The 16,479-nt window shown below is 39.9% G+C and overlaps 1 protein-coding gene across 1 annotated transcript in view; it reads right to left on the minus strand.

The window, feature by feature from the left end:
• Positions 1 to 16,479, minus strand: part of LOC105910437 (programmed cell death 1 ligand 1-like) — a 55,596-nt gene that overhangs the window by 15,749 nt on the left and 23,368 nt on the right. The window contains exons 2-4 of the mRNA XM_031560722.1: positions 7,276 to 7,368; positions 6,823 to 7,152; positions 6,249 to 6,530 (exon numbers count right to left, since the gene is read on the minus strand). Coding sequence (XP_031416582.1) covers positions 6,249 to 6,530; positions 6,823 to 7,152; positions 7,276 to 7,324 — 661 coding nt within the window. The 5' untranslated portion in view covers positions 7,325 to 7,368. The remainder of the gene's footprint in view (positions 1 to 6,248; positions 6,531 to 6,822; positions 7,153 to 7,275; positions 7,369 to 16,479) is intronic.

Raw genomic sequence — 16,479 nt, forward strand, 5'->3', positions numbered from 1 at the left:
TTCACATTTTTGCCATATATTCTGCAAATGTATATGGTTTGAAAGCTGAGGCAGTGTTGCTTGAACCTTCCCCAATCATAGTTCAATCAACTTCTGTAAAAGGCATATCTCGTAGGTCAGCTCTGGCTGCCATAGTTTGATCTGTCCTCTGCCCTAAGTAAAAGTGTAGCTGTTTTTTTTTATGTGTTTTACTTTGATCTTCATTGTTATATTAAGGGGTTGGATAAACTATATCTGTGCAGAGTTTTATTTTCTATCTTATGTTATTTTATTATGTATTCTATTTTTGTATCTTACTTTATACACAGCAAATTGCCCATTAAATGGTATCCAGAAGGTATTAAATATATGGGTATTATTTTAAATCCTGATTTTGGAAATCTGAACATAACCAATATTTATGTCAAAAATTAAAGAAGACCTGAACAGATGGAGACACATACAACGTTCACTATGGGGTAAAATAGACACAATTAAAATGAATGTTCTTCCTCGTTTAATCTATGTTATTAATGCCCTTCCTTTACCCTTTGACAAAGTTTATTTTAAGAAAATGAACTCACTACTATCTTCCTTTATTTGGAATGATAAGAAACCAATAATTAAAATTATATATTACCCGAGATAAGGGCGAAATGGGCCTTCCAAATATAGAAAAATACTTGAAGTTGCGGGGGCAAGTGAAAGTTGTGATTTTAAGGTGCAAATTTCCCTCTGTAATTATAATTGAGTTATTTGTTGAAAAATAAGTAATTAATAAACAAACATTCATTAAAGAACAAAACCATTGAGAAATGGTCCTCTTAATAACCTTACCATCATGCCAACCAAAAGATTACCAGGACTAATTTTTTTTTTTTAGCAAAATAGGCTTTACTTATCCACAACGAAGTGCGGTCAGGGGAGCCAGAGCCTTATATTGAACTTGACCGCGAAAATGGAAGATTCTATAGCTAAGCTTAAACATTTCTCAAAACTGGACTTTAATCATCAAAACGCACATTTAAAGTCAAATTACTTTGAACATTTTTGGAACCTCAAGAATAGATTTGGTTTTGGAAGAACAGCGGAGACTAAATACTAGCAAGGGGGCGGGGGGCTTCTCATCCCTCATTTGCAAACATTACATTGATACAATAGGACCACCAGTAAGACTGAATACTATGTTAGGAATGTCTCAGCCTTCACAAATAAGGAAAAAAAGCAGCCTGTTATCAATCTGTTTTGCTATCCTTGTTGATTTATTTTATCGGTATAGGTGTTTATGTTGTTCAATTTCATATATTAATTTAAAGTCGTCCAATTTCAAGTAATCCATTCTTCAACACTAGCTGCTACCTTATCTTCAGACAGAAAGTAACTTTAAATCTCCATGGCAACAGCTCTCGAGGGTTCGGGAAATAATAGGATATATTGCTTCCTTCATTATTTCATATATTTTTTATTACATTTCAAAGATTTATTACCAGACTCTATGTAAAAGGGGCCACGCAAACCTTGCGGAAAATAATAAAAATTGAAGCCAGATCTTTATCTGAGTTTTCTGTTTGGACATGGGCGTATGTTCTGTTTCCATGTCTGGTGTAGCCATTCTCATTGTTTACAACGGATTAGAACTCTGCTAGTGTCCACACCATGTCCACACCATGTCCACAGGGCAGAATTTCCGCCCTTGGTGTAGAAGGGAGGGAGTTGTGGGAGACTTTCCTGCAAATTTGTCAAGTCAGTGCTGTGGTAAAATTGCAATGTTGGGCTGAATTTGCAGGGAATGGTTGAATTTGCATAAATAGTTGCGATCGCAACATTGCAAAATCCTGGAGGGTCTGTATAACAATGCTGAGCCGACAATCTGGGAAGATTTGGAATTAAAGATTATCTCCTCAAGCAAACCAAAAAGATCTCTTAAGGTTTAATTTAAAACACTCTCAATATTTTGACAAAATAATAAAAAGTCTGCACAATTTGTTGCAACTCAATTTACATCTCTCCCCTAACACTCCTTGGTGGGACAATAATACCTATATGGTGAAAGACCCTAACCCTAACACTACACATTATGAGTGGAAAAGAAAAGGGCTCCGCTCATTGACTGATCTTTTTTTTTGAAGGTGACATGATGTCCTTTTGAACAGCTAAAGGATACATTTGACCCCATTAATAAAGACTTCTGGCTCTATCTCCAAATCAGATCACAACTTACTACATTTCTTGGAGAACGTATACAACTTCCAGAAATATCCAATGTAGAGAAACACTCAATTCAATTGATTCCCCCACCCCTGACATCTGGAAGCGGATTATGTCACACATTTACAACAATATTTCTGCTCCGCACTAGTGTAGATCTATCTTACACTTACTTTAATGATTGTGACTCATGAACGTATGTACTTGTGTATATATGTACGCATGTATGTATGTATGTATGTATGTGTGTGTGTGTGTGTGTGTGTGTGTGTGTGTGTATGTAGGTAGGTAGACAGGTATGTTGGTATGTATGTATGTAACTTATTAACTTGTTTACTCTAAATGACTGCCAATGAGCAAATCAACCACCTCTTTTACATTTTTTTATGTTTAATTGATACAATTTATGTCTGAATTATGTATCCGACAATGCTACCCAGGGCAAAGAAAATAATAATATTTTTTTTTTTAAATCTTTACACACTTTATCCCTGTTTTTATGTTCATTTTATTTTATTTTAGGCACTCTATCCTAGTTTTTATGTTTTATGTTTATTCTTTCCCACAAACAAAGAAACATGTATCAGTTCTTTCCTTTGTTATCTTAAAAGGACCAAAAGCTCCAGTGGCCCATGTTATCAATTAACAAACCCGCTAATTTCTGTCATAAATGTATTTTTTAACTGCATGGCGTAAGGCCCATCATCAGCCCATGGGGCTGGTTCTAGCGGTTAACTAAATACATTTCTCGGTATTTAAGGACTGTTTCCCCATGTTTTTCAGATTACAGCTCATGTTAACCAAAGAATGGAAACATTTCTTAAGCACTGGCAAAAGTGGTGCAACTATACTTGAAATAAGTATACTGTTTGCCATATACGTAGAATCTGAAAAATTGAAATATGTGTATGTGAGATTCTATACACTAATAAAATATAAATTAAAAAAAGATTAAAAAAAAGTAGTCCGGACATAGTTCTCTTAACTTCGTCCTCAACCCCGGCTCACCACAAAAAGGTCAAAGACAAAGTGGTCTCATACCACAAGAAGTTACTGGAGTCTACCAACTTCAACACAGCGCGCGCGCACACACACACACACACACACACACACACACACACACACAAAATCAAGAATGAGAACAGAGGGTCACTGGTTTAAGTGTATTGAGCAACTCTCAATCTATTCCTATGATTAAACTAAACTATACCCTATCTAGTCTTCAGTGGTGTACCGGGCTCGAGGCGACTTTAAACGCTAAACTCGCGAGTAGACAGCAGACCACAGATATAGTCCACCGCCTAACTCCGAAGCGTACCCCCACCCGGGATAACCACCCAGAACAATAAACAAAACAACAAAGCAAAATAACAAACAAGTGCTCCGATGGAAGGGCAGCACAGCCACCCAGCTGAAGCACTCTAACTAGGAGAGTTTGCTCAACACAGTGCTTCTTCACCCACTCTATACAAAACTCTGCAGCCCAGCACAGAGAGGTCCCTCGTTCATATCTCACACACATACATTAATGTTAAAGTCAGAGCATATAGCTCTTAAAAATATGGTGTCAGTGGTGTCAACACCTAATAATCTAAGTTCTGCTTACATAAGCACATGATCCATACAAGGTAATGTATTCTCAAAAGGAGACCGGAGATACTTCTCCTAATTCGTTGCTCACGAAGGAGATCCGAATATTCCCCTTTCGTAAACCCTTAGCTATGTACAGTATGCTTCTCAGAGGACTGATAACAAACAAACAAAACAAAAACCATATACAGTCGTTGCCTATCTGACAAGAAGACTACAGCAGAATTAATATCAAAACTACCAGCCGCACTTGACACAGCTACCTCTGGCACTGTAAGTGGCGTAAACCTCATATCGAACTACTGACAGATGGCGTCATACTGTATGTGCGCGCCACTGAAAAAGTGTCTTCACTCCACCACTGACCCAAATTACAACTAAAAACATCTTTTAAAAGCACCGAATCCATGGGATTTATAAATATAAATAAGTACACTACACTTTGCTTAGACTTTTTAAAAGTTACAGAGACACTGTAAACAGACTGAAACAGTTACGATAACAGGGTTTTTATATTGTACAGTGTCTCGGTAACTTTTAAAAAGTCTAAGCAAAGTGTAGAGGAATACGCCGAGACGATTTGCTAGGAATAAAAATAGGAATGAAAATATGAATAAAAATAGGAATAAAAATATGAATGAAAATAGGATTACAAATATTTCTTCATGTATCTTTAGTCACCACCATGTTGTGCAGCTGTTTCCCTTCTGTCACCGTGGTGACAACCACACACACACACACACACACACACACACACACACACACACACACACACACACACAAGAATGAGAACAGAGGGTCACTGGTTTAAGTGTAATGAGCAACTCTCAATCTATTCCTATGATTAAACTAAACTATACCCTTTCTGAAGCACTCTAACTAGGAGAGTTTGCTCAACACAGTGCTTCTTTACTCACTCTATACAAAACTCTGCAGCCCAGCACAGAGAGGTCCCTCGTTCATATCCCACACACATACATACTTGGTTATGGGTGACAGTGGTACTCGAGGTAGAGAAGTCGTTTAGTAAATCAGAAGGTAATCAGAAGGTTGCTAGTTCGATTCCCTGTCGAAGTGTCCTTGAGCAAGACACTGAACCCCTGATTGCTCCTGATGTGCAGTGTGCCATCAGTGTAAATGTAAAATGTGTATACATCCTTGTAAGTCGCTTTGGATAAAAGCGTCTGCTAAATGACTTAATTTAAATGTAAATGGTTAAAGTCAGAGCATTCAGCTCTTAAAAATATGGTGTCAACACCTAATAATCTAAGTTCTGCTTACATAGGTGACACTGTACAATATAAAAACCCTGTTTTCGTAACTGAAACAGTTACGATAACAGGGTTTTTATATTGTACAGTGTCTCGGTAACTTTTAAAAAGTCTAAGCAAAGTGTAGTGGAATACGTCTGAGACGATTTGCTAGTCGTCTGAGCAGCAATTTGCATGCTACTACCCACAGGGTAAACAGCTCGCTAGCTACATTATTAGCTCATAGAAAAAAATATGAATGAAAATGGGAATAAAAATGTGAATGAAAATGGGAATAAAACTTCATGCATCTCAAGGTGGGTCTTTAGTCACCACCATGTTGTGCAGCTGGTTGCCTTCAGTCACAGCGGTGTCATCCTTGTTGCGCGTCTGGATAAACAACAAACACAAACATGTAAACCATTTGCAGAAACCACTTTAGCCACTTTAAAAAAAAAAAAAAACAGTTTTGTCTTGTAGAAACTATAGGCTGAACAAACATACTGTAGGGAGCTGTTACTTTTAGTTAAGTCTTAACTAAATTTAAACTGAATTTTTAATGGCCGTCTGTACAAATGACTCCACTGTACTCTGGAAAGCTGTGGAATCATCATGGCATCACTCCCTGATAAATGGATCCTCTGATTTATCTTCAATTTGTCTAAATAAAGAATCACCATTTAGGTCTGTTGGGAATATGCTGTAGAACCATTTAGGTCTGTTGGGAATATGCTGTAGAACCATTTAGGTCTGTTGGGAATATGCTTTAGAACCATTTAGGTCTGTTGGGAATATACTGTAGATCCATTTAGGTCTGTTGGGAATATGCTGTAGAACCATTTAGGTCTGTTGGGAATATGCTTTAGAACCATTTAGTTCTGTTGGGAATATGCTGTAGATCCATTTAGGTCTGTTGGGAATATGCTGTAGATAACGCCTCATAGACCTGGCTGCCAACTCACTCAGTCACTCTCACTGAAGGCCTCCCTACACACCTGTCCACCCTGTTCACCTGTGTCACTTACCTGAAGTCTCTTCTTCATCATGACCACCACGCCACGCAGAGGACGAGGACGGGTACGAGGATGAGTATTAAAAAGTACCGATGTCTTGACTGCTTCCTGTCTGTAATGATAATACACATAACTTTTTTCAAAAGACTGTGATGTTATTAGAAGTTGAACACTGCGATAACATTTGTTTTTCATATTTTACCCTCACCTGTAAAGACAAAGCTGGCGGACTGAGAAGCTCCTCTGTCGTCGGTGAAGGTGCAGGTGTAGTTGCTGCTGCTGCTGCTGCTGGAGATGTTGACGTTCAGCTGGCTGACGATGTGCCAAAGCTGCTCTGAGGTACGGGAGGTTGTTGGATTGGCCACAGTGAGGTTGTGGCCATGTTCATCTGTCCAGGTAACAGCAGCTAATGGATAGCCTTCAGCCTCACAGAACAGGACACGTTCTTCTCCACTCACAGAGATGCTCTTTTTTATATCTCTCCATGGGGCTGTAGAATATCAGATAAAACAGTGAACAGTGAATTGAAATCTTTTTTTTTCTCCTAAAAGTGATATAATGTAGGTTATATTAGTTTTGAATGTCGCTTTTATATGATGTTTTTATATTTCACTCATAATGCCTCACTTAGAAGTCCTTTTTTAGGAATGAGACATTTGGCTACACAAACACAGGCATGGATTCATTCCTTAAAACACTATTTTCAGTACTACTACAATGTCTCATGAATAAATAAAGTATGCCTGGTTGGAAAATGATTGTGTACGAGGGATATAACTAACCTCTGAGTTTTATATTTAAAAGACGGTAAGGCGATTGGGTAGGCATCTTTATGACACACTGGTATATTCCTGCGTCTGGGATGCGAACGGAGTTCATCTTAAGGGCAACGACCCCATCCGGGAACCGCTGTGTCAGTAGCTGAACTCTTCCCTCATAGGGGTGGAATACTTCTGGTACGCCTCCACGTAGATTAATAACGTCACTTGAAGATTCACGATTGACTGGGGTTATGAATATAGTTGTGTTTGGCTCTAACTTAAATGGAAACTTCCATATGAAAGTGACATTTTCATAGAGTTCTGCGTCAATGTTGTTGACCTCAGAAAAAGCTGAAAACACATTTATAATGGAACATGATTGGTGATGGCATATGACCAACAAAATATGAAATGAATTTGTTTCAACCAACTAGAAAGGCAAGAAAGTCCTCACAAACGCAAACTAAAACCTACTTTGCTCAGACGCCGGCAACAAGAAGCAGAAAAAAATCAGTTGTAGCATCTCTTTTCCCTTGAGTGGAGTTCATGAGGACAGAGGTCATTCATCTGGGGAAACACAAACAAACACACACACACACACACACACACACAGACACAGACACACACACACACACATTACAGGTGTAGCAGTAGCATCAAAAATTAATACTTCAGTTTCAGGCCTGTTCTTTGTCACATTTCATCAAACAGACTACCAAGGTGCTCAGGGACAATTTCCCCTCGTAAATAAATCAGTAAACAATCACTTGACCATTGTTTGATCCACCTGACCTCGGGGACAGTACTACCCTTCTTGATCCACATGACCTCGGTGACAGTACTACCCTTCTTGATCCACCTGACCTTGGGGACAGTACTACCCTTTTTGATCCACCTGACCTCGGGGACAGTACTACCCTTCTTGATCCACCTGACCTCGGGGACAGTACTACCCTTCTTGACCCACATGACCTTGGAGACAGTACTACCCTTCTTGATCCACATAACCTTGGAGACAGTACTACCCTTCTTGATCCAATAACCGGACACAAGCCAGCTGACCCCACTAATACCGTATCTTGGCAACTCAGACTGGACCCTAAAATTGATCAAATCGGCACAATAGACTCGCAGACTTCCAGTGTGTGGCCAGAGGGCCAAATGGGATCTTATCAGATGACCTCTCTGATCTTCACACACAGTAAAAGACCTCCATTATGTGAATTCACTGCAACCCCCATGCATTGAGTGCTATCAGACATATTAGCATGGCCTGTTCACAGTTGACCTAATAACCATATCCTGCATTCCTAACACCTGGTTGTTTGCTACAACCTCTCCCATTGTAACAGACACAACCTAAGTATGTTTGTGACTTCCAAGTCATGTGCAAATGGATATGAATGTAGTAATTGGTTGTTGACCTGTCAATCTCGCTATACACGTCTGAGTTATCAACACAAACGTCGGGCAATCCCGACTGTTTTATCCACAGGTAATAAACTGTAAGACAATACTGACGTAATCCAGAGTATTTACAATACTGTAGCGACCTGCTGGGTCTTAAGGTTGGGACAGAGGGGCTCAACATGCTGGTGGTTGGCAGCCCAGTTGAGGAGGGTATGCAAACTCAGGTTCTGTAAAGTTTGTGTTGTGTCTTTTTGCAGTTCTTCTGCCACTTTCTCAATCAGAAACTCGAAACCATGATGTGTTGCTCTCACAGATTTATTTAAGCCACAATAAAGAGATTAAATCCGGAAAGAATCTACAGAATACCTTGGCGCCAAGATACTTAAAAGGTTATCTAACACCTCCCACCTATGTCCTGTTTGGTTGACCCCTACGGCCAATTTGATTTGACCTCCCATCTGACCCAACTCGAATCAGAAAGGGCTGATGGTATAATTCGAATCTTGCTTTAGTCGGACTATGCTATCTTTTGGGGCAACTGCTATTATCCTAATATACATGGCAGTGAATAAATCGAAAGCATGTCATATCCGATACGATAGGTGGCGCTGTTTTCATTACAACTAGTGGTGATACAGCCGTTTCCGCTTGACCTCACTACATCCTTTCTGGAGTCTCACATTTCCAGTTTTCATAGCAGAATACCGCCATTTTTAAAAGCCAAGTTAAACCCAAGAAGAATTTGAATCATGAATAAACAATAGTGTGTGTCCGATGGAATGTGGATCAGGCCAATTGTTCTGTCCGAGCCCGCCCGCGTCTGACAGAATAGTGATCGAGCCCGACAGCCATTCAAATATATTGTCCAAACCCACCGGAGCCCGACGGAGTCAATGTCTCAACTGTTCATACTAATGACACGTTTTTTATGAATATCCTGCAGACTCTCACAAGCTTATTCTTGTTGATTATGAACAAACATAACAGAAGAGGTCTGAAGATATGAGCACCTTTACAACCGCTCCTTAAACATGTATAAGGACGTTCAAATGACCGCGAATTCATGGAGAGAATAGGCTACTATCCCATTTGCAGGAGACTTCACCTGCATGGCAATCGGGGCATATTTGTCAAACGCGATAAAACATACTGCTCTGATCTATTCCCATTCCATACTGAATATTCTGTTTAGATCAAAGGTTTGTTTTTCGACATACCGTGATATTTCAGATGATAGAACAGTTGAAATGAATGCATGAATCGGAGGATTAAAAGATGAGGTGAAAGTTGTCACTTGTGCAAAGAAATCCACATAAATTGCAACATACTACCTTCTCAGAGGCTATTGTCCGACGATAGTTATGTGGTATGCCACTGTGTTGACATACAACTTTAACTGTGATGTGTTTTTGTTTCATTTCGCAACTTATTTACTGTATAATCAACGATAGCAGGTGCCCGTTTGTAAACATTCCACGTGTCATTTGCTTAAAACACACAGCAGTAGGCTACTGTCAAATCAGCTGTCACTCGGCTATTACCTGACTAATACCTTTCAAACTCGGTGATAGTATTCACAACTAATTTGTCCTTCATTCTATCAAATATGATGAAATTTGGTATTGCACCCGTGAAGCAAGCTGGGTTTTGTATCTAGCGCTGCCTTTTAAAAACAGATTTTCCCGTTGCAATGCCTTTCTTTATAGATAATAACGATCATACACTCCCATTGCACTAAAACAACCACACTCAAATGAGGAGATATTGTTTCAATTATCCTATTTGTATTGTATTAATTGCACAGAGTTCAACGTTACAGCAACATAACTTTGCTCCAACACTGTATTAACATTAGATGGGGGACCGGGATGAAAATGTGCCCTGGAATCATAGTGCGAACATTTTAATTGACGTCGGCGAATGAATTGCAGCGGGACAACTAAACGGACTTTCACCGGAGCAGGAAAGTGGGTGAAAGGCCAATATTGACGTTAGGATACACACGAAATACAAAGGTTGGCGATTCAGTAGGCTACAAGTGGCAAAAAAGACAGCTGTTCCACCAAAAAATCAACCTAAAAGAAAAATTGACATGCTTGGTTGGTCAGTAATCAGTCTAGAGCATAGGCCAGGGGTGGCGAACCTGCGGCTCGCGAGCCGCATGCGGCTCTTTGCCGGCTGACGTGCGGCTCGGCTCCAGCTCGACTGCTCACTGACTTTGCTCTTGGTGTACAGAATTTTCATATTGTAAAGTAAACATCTAAAATGCATATGCATATATTTGGCAATACAGACAAAAAGCTGTCCGATTTGAATGTGGTATTTATTCATGTATATTTTGTCATCACGCGATCTTGAGAGATGTCTTTAAGTAACGTTAATGTTCCAAACATGAAACATTCTAATGTGTGCACCCATTCTCAGAGAGTTACTAGCCAGACTAGCAGTAGCTACTGACAGAATGCCATGGATCCAGGAAAGGGTAAAGCTAAACGAAAATATGAAGATGAACACCGGACGTTTTTTGCCTGAATGGGAGGAATTCTTTGCGGAGCGAAATGGAAAACACCTCTGCTTAATATGCTAGACGTCACTGTCGCATTTTAAAGCCTCAAACTTGGAGCGCCGTCTCTCCACACACCATGCTAACATGGCCCAGGAGTTCCTAAAGGCACAGAGCTGTGCAAGCACAAGGTAAATACTTTGAAACGTCAGTCAGACTCAGCTTTTTCTGAAATTCACGAAGTACTCTGAAACGGTCACGTTGGCATCGTATCAGGTGTCATGCAATATTGCTCGAGCAAAAAAGTAATATAGTGAGGTAGAGTTTGTGAGGTCTTGTGTACATGATGTCGTTGCTATCCTCAACCCTGAAAATGACGGATCATAGCGGTCTGTGTCAGACCTGCAGCTGTCAGGCACGAAAATTGAACAGAGGATATCTGACATTAACAACATAATTGAGACACAGTTATGTACAGATCTTGAGAAGTGATCCCTGCAGTAGCCCCCCCAAAAGTTTCCTTAGCCCCACCGAAAAATATATATGAAGTTTAAAATAGTAAAAGAAACGAAATGGTTAAATCATCTCGAGTTAATTATAGATGTCGTGGCTCTTTTTTATCATGCCGGTTCATTGATCCGGCGGGTATGCTACCTTACTCAGTAGCTTCGCCAGCTATAACTAGCTAGTGGACTCTAGCCTACAACGTTAACCTACTCACTTGAGCTGCAAATCCCTACCATGCTACAGTATAATTAGCACCTATCTCAGCAGATGTCTTCAATATGTTTATTTTTGTGCCATATTTTAAATCAAAATTTGTTTATTTCTCTTCCTAAAACCCACGAGAGGACACTATTTAAAAGGTTATTTTCAAAAAAATCTTATGGGGGAGCATGCCCCCAGACCCCCCTAGTTTTGCTGGGTCACAGGGAACATAATAGGTTTTAAGTAGGGGCTTTTCTTCACCAAAAGTGGGAACCTAGATTCGTGTGGCTCTTCGAAATGGTGTTGGGTTTTGTTTAGGCTCTTTGAGCTGGACTGGTTAGCCACCCCTGGCATAGGCGGAGATCCCGGGGGGGACGTGTCCCCCCCTACCATAAAGTTGTCGCCCCCAACAATCATTAAAAATATATATATATATATTTTTTTAAATAAAAATACGACGACACAAGCGGTGCTAATTATAGACGTAAAAAAAAATGTTTTTTAAGTGTTGAAAAATCATGTCCCCCCTATTCCTCAAAGTGGTTTGGTTCACATGCTGTTTCCAACGGGCAGTGCTACCGGCAGCTCCGTGTTTCAGTTAATCAGCCCAGTAGCCTACACGGTCAGATTGTCAGACTGTTTCCTCCTCTGTCCCCTGTCGCTGCCGCTATGATACACGATATGTAAAGAGATTTATCTCATTCTCGAACGCAGTAAGAACATGTAAAGAAGAAGTTTTTTTCTAAACTCCATTTACGAAGTTCCAATCGATATGCACAAGTATACATAAGTTTATTAATGGATTGGCATGACAACGTGAACGTTTGCCGATAACACACGCATGCCGGTAATTAACACAGTTAAGATAGCTAGCTAGACAGTCTAGGACACTGTCCTGTCAGGGCAGGTTAATGCTAGTTAATAAACGTAGGTCTACATCTCAGTGCCTCTCCGGATTTGTTAACATATCTGAAGTTAAATTAATGTCATCTTTTTCTCCGGTCGATGAACTATGCTGGAATTTTAATGTGGAGTGACAGTGGCGTAGGACGTAGAGAAGTCGTATTGTAAGTCATATGGTTGCTAGTTCGATTCCCTGTTGAGCTGTTTTATAACTTATTGTGAGCATCAAGTTCTCTTGAACTTTGGACATTATTTGTCTGTGAATAGATATTTCGTGTTAGTACATTTAATGCTGTTTAGATAATTCTAAAATGACTTCGAATTTCTGTTTGTAAATGTGATAAGAGAATTCGGTATTTAGCAGTTTATGCTAGCTCTCGTGAAAGCAATTTTTTCATGTCCCCCCCCGGAATTACACTCTGAAATTTGACCATGTATTGTCCCCCCCTACAATGAAATGGGATCTCCGCCCCTGGTCTAGAGAGGGCAGATAACCGAACAAAACTGTCGCTTGTCTCACGGGTGCAATAACATATGCCGTTTAATCATATTAGGTAGAATGAAGGACAAATTAGCTGTGAATATCACCGAGTTTGAAAGGTAGCCTATTGGTCAGGTAAGAGAGTGACAGCTGATTTTCTTTCTGATTTGACAGTAGCCTACATCAAATGTGGAATATTTACAAACGGGCACCTGCTGTCTTGGATTATACAGTAAATAAGTTGCGAAATGAAACAAAAACCAACACAGTTAAAGTTGTATTAGGTAGTATTGATTGATATGAATGGATGACATGAAGTGGCGAAAAATGAGTATGAAAGTATTTGTTCGGTGAATTAGCGCGCGTTCTCTCCAAACAGACGCAGTAAACGTTTTTTGAATGTCATCCTCTGAGAATGTAGTATGTTGCAATTTATGTGATTTCTTTGCAGATACATAAATGGTTCCCCAAGGGTTGTGCGTGTTGCAAAGCAATTCAACGCCAGAACTGTAGGTTTTATTTTGAGTGAAGTAAGCATATTTATTGCAGCGGGACAAAGGAAAAAAAAAAACTTACCGGAGCATGAAAGTGTAGTGGTCGAAAGGCTTGATGTTATGAATACATGTGTTTTACACGAAATACAAAGGTTGGCAATTCCTACCAGTGGCGAAAAAGACAGATCACATGATGCAGAAGTTCGTTTATTGATACATCTTTTAATGACGGCCACAGCGCTTTAAAACGACATGTTTATAAGATAAATTATTCGAAGGTGAAAGATAGAAGGCGAGAGAATCGCCCGGTGTACCTGTGAAGTGGAGTTAACTTGCGGCCCACACCATTGTATTACAAACACACATAGCCTACATTATGAGAAGGTGGCGATTCTCTCGCCTTTTATCTTTCTCGTTTGTATGTAACTTATAAACACGTCGTTTTAAAGCGCTGTGGCTGTCCTTAAAATATGTGTCAATAAACGAACTTATACATCATGTGAAGCAGACATGTTGACTTCACTTCTTATTAAGATATTTTAAATATGAAATGTTCAATGCCTTATCGTGCTGATGGCTGACCTGAGCCCTAGTATGATTTCTAAATATTTGTCGGAGACGGCCTGGCTGGTCGGGTCCAGTTGGAAGAGGTGAGGAGATATGAACATTTATACAACCCCAATGATCTCTCATTAACTGTGTGTGTGGACAACAAGCCCTGGTAAATAAACAAACCAACGACTTCCACACACAAAGACGTCATTCTCTAGGTCGTCTTCGACAAAAAAAACCGCCTTTACACCGGAGCCCGCAGCTGTGACACGGGACGGGAACACAACAGAAGACTCCAAGATCGCCTGAAGGCAGCCACACCTTCGCGCGGACTCAGCAGCACAACAATCAGCTGATTTTGCATGTGGGTAAACATAAAGGAAAAAAAACTTAAAACACGTTTCAGTTGAAATTCAAACAAGATACCAGTGGTAATCTAGACACTCACCGCAACTGAAATATGTAGTAATTGACTCTTCTCACTCACTTCCAACTTCAGCAAGTCCAAACAAGATTTTCAACGACGTGTTCCCTTTTCTAGTCAAACAGGAAGCAGAACAGTGTTGCCATCTCTCTCGAGCCAAATAAACAAACGCAGTGTCAAAATAAGGCCAATATTATCATAGCCTGTTACGGCCTCAATGTACACAGGCTGAATAAATGACATTATTTGATGCTTTGCTGCAGTCAGCCAGCTAATGTTGGAGAGGCGTTCAACTCTGCTTAACGCAAATTAAATGTGACATAACCCGTGCAAAACTAATATTCACCTATCTTATTTACAATTTCTTCATCTACACGCCTCTTATTTTTTTCAGGGTCAAAAGGAAAATGACAAGCCAACCCCTTATCAGATCAAAACAGACAGAGAAAACAATCAATGGAATTTCTACTCAGGTTGTTTGTACAGAATTAAGCAACTACATATTTGAAGTTCACACACAATATGACACCTGACCTGACTCCAAATAAAATGAAATAAGTACTTCAATAAATGAGCCTGCAACATATTAAACGTAAAACACGTTTCAGTTGAAATTCAAACAAGATACCAGTGGTAATCTAGACACTCACCGCTAATGAAATATGTAAAGTCTGTATAGTATTGACTCTACTCACTCACTTCCAACTTCAGCAAATCCCAACAAAACTTTCGCCGTTCTTTGTGTATATCTGTCTATTGCTCTGCCCCTCTTCTATTCAAACCAGGAAGCTGCAGTGTCAACTCTCGTGAGACAAATAAGGAAAATTACAAGCCAGCCCCTTCAGTTATATATTCAAAACAGACAGAGAAAACAATCAATGGAATTTCAACTCAGGTTGTTTGTACAGAATTCAGCAACTACATATTTGTAGTTCTCACACAATATGCCAAGATTGGAACGTTGATATCTCTCACACCTGACTCCAAATCGAATCTCTAGTTGGTTGAAACAAATTAATTAGATACTTTACCCTCCCCCCACTCACTTTGGCCATAGGCTACTTTATGAAATGTTTCGGGTGGTGATTTTTTTAATCTAGGCTTACATGAAATTCTGAAGCCGTTATACTATTTAAAACTTTTTATTTTCCCCTCGGAGTGGCAGCTTGAGTCGAGGAGGGCAAACGGTAGCGATGCGAAAAATTACTGCGTAGGCACTGTTAGAAGATTTGGCAACAGAACAAGGATCCTTCTTACCTGATTAGAAAGCCTTTAATGTCATTGTATAGCTTTGCGCATGGTTGCAGATGGATTCGTCCTCGGAAGATACTCCAATGTGTTTAGCTATTTACACTATCAATGGGTTACGCCCCGCTCAGCTCGAGCACGACTGCCGCTCTGGTTTTGAAGACATCCGGGTTTTGCCGGCCTAAATAAGTACCACAACCTGCCCACTAGAGGGCATCATTCACCTACAGATCCTCTCAGGAGACTGATGCGCTCTCTTTAAAAGCGTCCTGACATTCACAGGAACATGCACTCATCTCAGTCATGAATCAACTGGACAACATGGTGAGAATTTATAAAACATTTTTAATTGCGCAAATATACATTTTATAAAAACTTTTTGCAAAAAATTCCTCTCAAAGTGCTTTACAAAGCATACAAGCATACATACACAGTGCAAGTATGTGAATCATCAATAATGAGGTAGGCTTCAATCCTCTATGCTGGTATGCTTTATTTTAACAGAGTAAAGATAAAGTGCAGGTCCATTCCTCTGGACGGTTCACTAAAGGGTGAACCAAAAAATTTTACACAAAAAAGAAAACGGTTCAAGTAACACAGGCAGACATGCGGCAGAAACTGGCAAGGAAAAAATGAAAGACAAAGCTTTGACAGGCCAATTGGAGGGCTTTGACGGGCCAATATGAGGCCTTGCCTTTGTGTAAAATTTGCCAGTTGGACCGTAAAACCCACTGATGCTGCTGTTTGTCAATTTGTTTTTTTATATTTTACACTCACCTGTAAAGTCGAAGCTGGCGGACTGAGAAGCCCCCCCCCCCCACCCAGTGGCTGATCATGTGACTATTTTTCTCCTCCAGAGGAATTCAATTACAATTTCACACCCCCATCACACACACAGCGACTGTGCATACCTACTTTATACAAAATGGACTCTGACACACCAGTGGCGATTTAA

The sequence above is a fragment of the Clupea harengus genome, chromosome 23, assembly GCF_900700415.2.
Source record: "Clupea harengus chromosome 23, Ch_v2.0.2, whole genome shotgun sequence".
NCBI classification, from domain to species: Eukaryota; Metazoa; Chordata; class Actinopteri; order Clupeiformes; family Clupeidae; genus Clupea; species Clupea harengus.